The 9,245-nt window shown below is 38.7% G+C and overlaps 1 protein-coding gene across 2 annotated transcripts; it reads right to left on the bottom strand.

Moving 5' to 3' along the window:
- Positions 1 to 336: 336 nt before the first annotated feature.
- On the bottom strand, positions 337 to 8,431 carry LOC148651863 (von Willebrand factor C domain-containing protein 2-like). 2 transcript variants are annotated; one of them, XM_088598103.1, is made up of 3 exons: positions 7,347 to 8,431; positions 2,616 to 2,718; positions 337 to 1,995 (listed from the first exon to the last, which is right to left on the bottom strand). In XM_088598103.1, the coding sequence occupies exons 1-3, from the start codon at positions 7,677 to 7,679 to the stop codon at positions 1,808 to 1,810; spliced, it is 624 nt and encodes a 207-aa protein (XP_088454229.1). In that variant the 5' UTR covers positions 7,680 to 8,431; the 3' UTR covers positions 337 to 1,807. The 2 variants fall into 2 exon arrangements, with proteins under 2 accessions (XP_088454229.1, XP_088454228.1); XM_088598102.1 differs by having other exon boundaries at positions 2,589 to 2,718; positions 7,347 to 8,418.
- Between the last annotated feature and the right edge of the window lie 814 nt (positions 8,432 to 9,245).

The following is a 9,245-nucleotide window of genomic DNA, read 5'->3' as shown; positions in this document are numbered from 1 at the left end:
ATGTTTTCCTATCCATATATGGGTGGGCCCTACCCGAGCAATTTTCCAGGCAATTAGTATTATCAGTTTTGAGTCACTATTGGAAAAGCTTTGATTGGTTGTACAGTATACCTAATTATTTATTTTCTAGGATCTGTACGTCTTCTGCCCCTTCTTGGCTAACATTATTTAATACTGAACATTGTCTTTACTAAGCCTGGGGCTTGTTTCTTTCTTGAACACCTGAGTGAAATCTCAGCTGCTGTTTACCTTTCTTCATCAAAATGTTCCTTATTTTTTGGCTTATGCACGTTAATATTTTACCACTGTAATAAAGAAAAACTACTTCCATTTAACTACTGTTACAATATTCTTTTCCTTTTATTAGATTTTCGAATATTTTTCTAATGTATATGCAGTTACAATTCATTCTTTAACTGGAGGGGGTTCTTTTAATCACTTTGTAGAGTGCTTTCTTTCTCCTCAATTTTGAAGCTAAGGAGTAGAACTATAATGGAAGAATATTCTTTTTACATTGAGCATAAAACAGTGGGCATGGAAAGCTATTAAACAATGACAAAAGACATTTCAAGCATAGTTAATAAAAAAAAAAACAAGAGTCTATTACACAATGTATGTAGACAGTATAATTTCCAAACAGGACAGCATTTGTTAAACAAGAATATATATTGTAGTTTACATCTTTACTGAATAAAGCAATGCACTCATACTCTAAAATAATATTCACAAAGTAATGGATTGCTTTTCACAGAAGACATCGCCTGGATCATTAAGAAACTAACAGAGCTTCAGTCAGCTGTTTAAATAGGACTTTTTTATTCTACTCTTTGTTTGGCTGTGTATTCATGATTGTGAAGAAATTATACCTTTTCTGTATCATTGAACTCGCATTTGTATGTCAGTAGTAAATAATATTTCAGTCAGCCTATATCTAATAGGTACTTATATTTAACAAGTACTATTTGTTTATTGCCTTGATGTTTCATGGGTAAATGTTTTATACAATTACTGTAGATTGGTCTGTGCCATTGTAGTGTACCTCAAAGCAGGGATGAGATTTTATTATTACTATTAAAACCCCAATTTGAAAGGCACTGTACTGGACACAAGTATGCTTAAAGATTAGTGCCCATGTCTATCTGAGTGCTTTGAAAGCCAGTAAGGGAAATCACGTGATGCTGACAGCTCATTTACAGAGGAACCCATGCCTGCAAGGACATATACAAGCATTTCACTTCCAAGAAATCCAATCTGATCTAATAAAATAGAAAAAAACTTTCATTTTTCTTCCTAAGATCACTATGCATCAGCTTTTAACGATGGCAGCTTGAGTAATGGTGGCGTTACTTCTTAATATGAAAACAGACATGAATAATTCCATCCAATATAGGCATTGTGTTTTGTCCATAAACATTAACATTGCTTGATGACTGCTCCTGCATGAAGTGAAATGTAGAAACTGACAATGAATCTCCACTGATGAAAGTCAGCCAGGCAGCCTATTATTGTTTTAATACTTTGGTCCTTTAGATTAATTTTGGAAGAGAGTGCATGATGGGGAAAAAAAGACGCATTAATGCTATAAAAAAAGCCACTTGGTCTTTTCTGAAGGAAGCAGATTTCAAAAGAGGATAACTGGAACTCACTACACAAAAACCACTTTGGTTATGAAGCTTTTAGGGGGTTTTCTCTTTTAAAAAGGAAATTGCGAACGGGAACAGAAGTAAAGGAGGAATCTACAACAGTTTCAGTTCTTTTTGAAGAGTCTCGCTAGTGATGCCCACTCCTGTTAAGCAGGTCTGCCATCTCAGATGTGGCTGTTTTCAGCATCTAGGGTACAGTTCCTCAGGTGCACACACCTGGCCACCCGGTTACCCTCCCAGTACCCGGCGTCGTGCCCGTCGTGGCACCGACAGGTAGTGCAAGAGTCGATCCACACTGCCTCCCCACCTCGGATCACGCGTGTCTGGGAAGAGTCGGCATAGCAGTTTGGGCCTGAAATGTCAAGGAAGAAGAGAAAGACATTTCAAGCACATTACAAAACCAGCTGATAGGATTCATAAGGAAAAAACCCACAGGACACACATATATATGACATGCTGTATGTGTTTGCTAGGGTTCATCACATTTAAGTTTCAGTAATACATAATGTATAAATCATTAAACATGTGTATAGTATTTTGAAATAATGAATTCCTACTGTTCTTCCAAACTGTGATTTTGTATAGTCAAATGTCATGATGTGTACGGTAAATCACAAAAGAATAGGACTCTGATGTTTTTATTGATACTGTGGTTGCTTTTCATGTCCGCACATTTCTGCACAATCCCTCTGGGTTGGGAAGGCATTTTTAAAGTGCTTCCTACTGTATATAGTTCTCCACCTGAAACTACATGCTGAATAGCACTAACACAACTAATCAAAATTCTCAGCAAAGCAACACCTGAAGATGATTTATTCTCCCGAGCAATATTATTAAGGCTGTGTTACAGAATATTGATTGCACAGTAGCTGCATAATACCTACTGCACCAAACCAAAAACTTTGTAGAATAATGTAGGCACGCTGGACAGGGGAAATGGCTTACCTTCCTTGCACTCAGGACAGCACTTGCCTTTCTGGTAGACTGGGTTGACGCAGGGTGGGGGGGCACAATCTGCCACCAGGCACCGGGCAATGCCATCAGAGTCACAGGTGCACTGTTCACACTCAGAGGGCTGCCAGACACGGACACAGAAGACGGGCTGTCAAACACACTGGAGCGGTTTATTACGCTATAGAGAAAGAAACTTATGAGCACCCAGCATCACACAGATGTACAGTATCTATACATCATAACCCGCACTGTGTCATTACAGAGATGTAGTGGGAACCCCTGTCTCACAGAACAAAGCTAGCGTACTCAGCTGAACCAGTTGCATCCCTTAGCCTTCAGTATGGTACTTCTTTGGCATGGCTATAACACTAAAGTAGCATTTTTCAGTTTACAATTGAGGAAAAGAGGAACTAGAAGGGTTTCTGCTACAGCTGCCACTGAAACCTGGAAGCTGCGATCGGATCATGGCTCTCAGCATGTGTGTAATATTGCTTGAGGGTTTCATTAAGAGCTGTGCAGTGGATTTCTGCGTTTATAGTTTGTACAACACAAAACCGGATACCTGCTGTGGTTTTTGAAATAGAAATGTTTGTCAAAACAAGATTTATTTTATGTTGATGCCCCTTGCTGATTAATTTGCACCCACAGGTAATTGGTTTTTCTCCCCCGTCTTACCTTCAAGGCCTTCTGAGCTCAAGTGGGAAGGTTTAGGTTTATAAATGTAGTTATAAACACTGTGGTTTAAAAGCAAATTTCCAAAACTGTAAGAAGCACTTTTAAACAAATGATTACGATTTTCAGACCAGTATTGATTGCTCCTCCATGATATCTCCTTCCCAGATATAAATGTAGTGTACTAGACTGCATTATACAGTTTTATTATAATATCCTTATAAAAGTTAACAAAAAGCACTGTATTGCATTACAAACTGGTTTGACTCATCGTATCTTCTTTTGATTACTGTTGAGTGATTCTTAATCTTGACCTGAGTACAATAAGGGCTCAAGCCTTAGCTTCATGTGGATAACTTGGTGAACTCCACAAAATAATCTGTGCAATTAAAGGTAAGAATTTGAGTAATAAAGTTTTTAAGGAAGCACTTTGAATTAAATATGAGATAACAAGTAGTATAATATTTTGTCATTTTTTCTTTAAGTGGCTCTGACATACATTACATAGTTGCAATCATCACTAAATGCTAAAGAGTCAAATCTGTATGCAGAAATAAAGAGCTACCAGGTACATCCTACCTCATTAGTTTAAAAAAATTCAAATTAATACAAGCATTTATTCTGCTGCACTGTGTTCCGAAAAACCAGGCACATTAACCCATCCCCACATGTGGTAAGCTATGTATCTTGGGGTCTGATTAAATGGACTGTAAAGAATACCATCATCTTAGGCTCCACATTTCCCCTCCCTGTGAATGTTGGAGGACTGTAATTATCCCTACAGGGGTTTCCCATTAAAAATAATAACAGAATTCAACAGCAGACATCTTAACTGAATAAACCGTACCTCTGTAATAGTTCTGTAGAATTTGTACCACTACAGCAGTTTAGTTCACTGTGTTTAACATTGGAACTCATTTACAAAGAATGTGAAGATATGTTTCACAACACTGCAGAATTTAATTTGCTTTGTGGTGCATAGTATTGCAGTGTGACAGTCACATTAAGATTTCTCTGTCTGGTAAAGAGGGGTTATATTTGAGCCTCTCTGCTTGAAGCTACTGAACCATCACTAGCGATTACAATAATTCCACAAGTAATTTAACAGCAGGAGAACAAAGTACAGTACAAACAATACAGCCTAAGATGTTTCCTTTAGCATTACAGAGACTACACAACCAGCTATAATAATAGTACATTTTCTACATAGTCAAATACAAATTTGTACAAATTCATTCAAAAAAGCATTGTTGGTGTTGTTACATGAAATAGAACCTGTGTAATCCTATTACCTTGATTCCCCTGGTGTCTGAGGATCTCTTTAGACCTTATTTCTTAGCCCTTTACACACGTTTGGATGAAAACGTATTTTGATTATTCAAGAAAATACATCTGAATCATTTTTAAAATCATGGAAAACTGCTAGTAGTACCTCCAAATTTTAGACTTGTACAGTGATGTTGTTGTACTGCAAAACTGGATATATGAACAGCTAAAAACTAAATAATTGAAGGAATAAATAAAATTAGATATACAGCAATACGTTCCACAGTGCACAATGTTTTGTTAAATCATAGAGTTATACAGAATACTGCTTAAAAACAAGCTTGAAGAATTTTAAATATCACTATTACCGTTAAGACACAATTGCTGAGATAAAACGAATCTGTGTCTAGTATGGATTTTTACAAGTGCTTTTTGGAAACATTTCTTAAGCCGGTACAACCAGTTCCATAAATATCATTCCCCATTGTACCTCTCCTGATCCTGATGGCATCTTTACAGGGATGTAAAATACTTCTACAAAAGACATCAGAAACCAAAGTGAATGTCATTTAAGATCATACTGGATCTTTCTCCAGCTTTCAGTGATCAAGTAGCTTTTTCCTACATCTCTGACTTCCGCACTGCCTCTGGAGTTTGTCTTCCAGTTTTCCCATCTCCGACAGTCCCCTTCCTAGCCTCTCTTCTCCTCCAGATTCCTGCTCTCTCCTTTATTTCCCCAGCTCAAACACTCAGGTCTTTTCTTCTTGTTACTTTACAGCATGGGATTAAGTTCTACCTCGTCTATTTCACAAATATTATGAGTAATCATAATTCCTCAAACCTCATTAAATCACCTTGAAAGTTTAGAAAGCACTATAATAAACAGTAATACATATACAGACCATCGGAAAGCATGTTGTGAAAACACGGACGAAATGTTACATCCAACAATAACCCAGGTGTCCTAAGATACTGGTTACAAACCATTTTCTAAAAGAACCAGACATCTGAAAAATTTACTGTTTATATATTCAAGACCCAAGACATCGAAGATCTTTCTCGTCAGAAAATGTAAGAAACGTAATATAATTTTACAACAACAAAAAGGCCAGATTTAAATCAAGCTAACTCAACCATTCCTGTGTGCAATTCCTAGTCTAGCCACCAGATGGCAAAGTGACCCAATGGCTTCAAAGGAACGGAGAACTTGGTTTGTGGATTCACTACGCATCACCAAAACAATGTAATGTAAAGCAGATTTTTAAGTTCTTGATTTATGGCAGTCCGCACAGATGTCATTGTAATTACTTTACAAAACGAACAACAACAACAACAAAAAAAAAAAAAGCACAATGATCCCGAGATTAATTTTAAAAAATGTTATACGTGTATATGACCTCACCTCCCCCACATCTGTCTCTACATAAACGAGACAAGTGTTGAATGGTTTAAAAAACAGGCCCTTGAGTTCAAATTCAAGTGCAAGCGTCCATATTAAAGTTAGACTTTGCAATATCACAGTTGCTTAACGCTTGCAAAGACCGGCGTTTCTGCGTTTTAAATATCACTGAATGGAACAACGGATAGTTAATAGTTAATAGTTTCAGAAATATTTCAGTCTTGCATTTTATGTCAAATAAATTGTTCATAGCAACGTGAATTGATGTTGCTTTTTATTTAGTTGTTGCTGCTTTCCAGTACCAGGATCTTAGAGACACTCCCCAGACTTTTTTAACACAAAAATTATCTTTACAAATTGCTTATCGCTAATGCACTAGTCCTAACAGATTCTTCTTGCTCATTAAGGTATCTCACGTATTTGTACAAACCACTTAAACATCCCAGTTTTCCTCAAGCTTTTGCAAGGATCAGATGCTACCGCGTCACCACTGCAGAACTCGAATACTTGACTGGCTTTTAAAAAGTATCAATGTCTTTTTACCTTTATTTTTTTACGCAAAACGTCACTATTGTGCACAAGTTCTCGTCGCGTTATTCAGTTTCATGATGCACCCAACGGGTAATCTTGGCCAAATATATAACACATTCGACCTTCTGTTTGCATTATAAAACGACACCTTGGTTTAAAATATTTGCAGTTCACCATTCTTCAATTGCGATGTAGAAGATATCTAGGCGTTTTAGCTGTACAATACAGCGACTATTCACAGTGAAATTAACTTTGTTCATGTCAAAAAAGTATTTTACCAGTAACAATCTTTAAAAGTTCGGAAGTGAAGAAACGGAGAAATTGTTTCATGGTATTAAATTCATAGTGGATAGCCACTCGCCAATTTCCATAAATCCAGAGTATTCTGAATTATTACAGATTTATTAATACATAATAACGTGTTGCAAAAATAAGCCCACTTTTAGAATCAAATGCGTTTGTGTTCATTCTATTCATTCCACTGCAATAACAAACTTAGCCATCTACAAACTTTCTCAGAGTGCAGGACTGAAAATGTATCTCTTTTCTGAAAGAAAATGTCATCGCATCTTTGGCCGGACTTGCTCATTGAGCAAGCACGGCTGTACGTACAATAGGTTGAAGCAGCAGAACACTGTCCCGTCCTTGGCACTAACTTCTCTCGTCTTGCTGTGCCTCTTTTCAAACACTGTTGCTGTCGTGCCTTGATAAATGCAACCGAAACAAGAGAAGCGAAAACCCACACCTGCTCTGGCCGACTCCGCTCCCTCTCTCTGGTGCAGGGCTCGGCTCCGAGCGGGTAGAAATCCGACACACTCTCAGATAAAAGCGCGTTATAACCCCCTCCTCGTCGGTCCGACGGTTTTTTATTTTTTTTTTACCTGAAAGTGCTCTCCAAGCTCGTAGACCTCTCCCCTGTACTCGCAGCCGATCTTCTCGCACCTGGGGCAGCAGTCGGTCGGGTAGTGGCTGACGTGAATGCAGGCAGCGGGCAGAGAGGCGCACTCCGTCCTGGCGCAGGCCGACCCCTCCACCGTGCACTCGCACTGGGTACACGGGTCCGAATCCAGAAAGTACCACTCGCCCACGTAATACACGCTGCCGTTCGCCTCGCAGGTGTTCACCTGTCCGGCGACGGAGAAAGCGAGTCCGCGGCGCGCACACAGGGCAACCACCAGCAAGGTTACAACAGGAGCGACCTGTCGGTAACGCATCTTTACGCGCAGTTTTTTTTTTTTCCCCCACTCCAAGAGAGCTGTGAAATGCTGGACTTGTCGGTCCTCCTTTCAAAACACCGGAAAGCGGCGGTTTCTCAACTATCAGGTCCTTCGAATTTCATTAAAGGGAGCCTCTGCGCTGTTGAAAGTCTTTTTGTCTTCGAAACCCGTCGATAGAAAAACCCGGAGGGAAAGTGTCCATCTGTTTCTGCTACATCCTCTTCTTCAACAACGGTTTTGATGGTTTGCGCTTTCTGTACATTGTTTGAAGCGTTTTATTTTGAAATAAAAACCACGCTTCCCCTTTGGATAAACCGTCAGGGTTTGTCAAATGATGGAAAATCGCTTTTTTTTTTTTAAAAAAAAGAAAAGTTATTCCTCGGGTTTACCTCCTGTAAATCCAATTCGCTGTGGCAGGTAGCCCTTCGTCCCGGTTGAAGTTAGAAGAACTGCGGCTTTTTCCTCCTCTGCTGGGGTTGCATTTCCACCCGAGCCCAAGGACACGTGACAGCCTTCATCCAAACCCCCACGCAGTTCTGGGCAGCCTCCCCGTCCTTTAACACGTTTGAAGAACAACATTACTCCACGTCCGCAGCCTTCTTTTCCACAAAGGGAAACGAGACATGTTGCTAAACCGAATAATGCGCTCTAATCCGCCTGTGACAAATACCGAACGAAGACTTCTTTGGTTGTTTCAAGAGTTGGCGTCTGGCGAGGTTGCGCTTGTGCAAAAGCACCAAGCTGTGACTAAAGATAAAGTCTGAATCTCAGACACCCCTTGAACTGTCACCAACGTGTCTGGTGGTACAAACACCCACCCAGAAGGAATCGCGCGTAATAGTTATCTTCTACAAAAACTTCCACGAAAAAAAAAACCAAAACCAACTTACATTTGGTAAACTGTAGACTACAGTATATTCCAAACAAAACACGCTTAAAGGCCCTGTGACATCCTATTTCCTTGTAATAACTGCGCTCTTTAGTTAACTAGCGTTAAAGTGTTTCAAATCCCACGGAGAGACCCACCACGATGAGCTAATAGTTCTAGGTATATAATAAGAAATTACTCATTAAGGAAGAAAAGATATTAGGATTCTTACTATTATAAACACTTAATCATTCGTACAATTCCTTAAGTATTCCTAAACGAAGCGTCTAAGACTCAGATTCTGGAGGGCTTAGTAACTTCTGTCTGTTTCTGTTTTGTTTTACAGCCTGAGCTGTCAATTAAACAATTATACATACTTTCTTAAACATACATAGAACTTAATGTCTTGTTCACTAAAAATGTTTGCTTTACTAAAGATAGTTAACAAGTAATTGAGCCAAGTCACTGAGCTCATGTAAATTAACTGCTGTATTTACAAAACATGGTATAACAAATAGCTAAAACAATGCTTGTATTGTTTACAGTAAAAAGAACTGAAGAAGAACTGGCATTTGGGTTTTTATCAGCAAAAACAATACGCAGAGATTTCGATGATTAGTTCATTACAAAAATTAAGAGTATTCTCAAGTGAACTTCGGTAGGATGGTTGGTTTGCAGTGTTTTAAGATGAAGTG

This window comes from Lepisosteus platostomus, chromosome 11, assembly GCF_059453375.1.
Source record: "Lepisosteus platostomus isolate fLepPlt1 chromosome 11, fLepPlt1.hap1, whole genome shotgun sequence".
NCBI lineage: Eukaryota > Metazoa > Chordata > Actinopteri > Semionotiformes > Lepisosteidae > Lepisosteus > Lepisosteus platostomus.
The sequence above is the reverse complement of the archived record's forward strand: the minus strand, read 5'-3'. Positions and strand labels throughout refer to the sequence as shown.

What these genes read in the sequence shown, in the direction of transcription:
- LOC148651863 (XM_088598102.1), bottom strand. Translation starts at nt 7,679, where the DNA reads ATGCGTTACCGACAGGTCGCTCCTGTTGTAACCTTGCTGGTGGTTGCC. An exon ending in AGCTTGGAGAGCACTTTCAG is followed by an intron (nt 2,719 to 7,346) that starts GTAAAAAAAAAA and finishes CGTGTCTGGCAG; the next exon opens with CCCTCTGAGTGTGAACAGTG. An exon ending in CTGTCCTGAGTGCAAGGAAG is followed by an intron (nt 1,996 to 2,588) that starts GTAAGCCATTTC and finishes TTGACATTTCAG; the next exon opens with GCCCAAACTGCTATGCCGAC.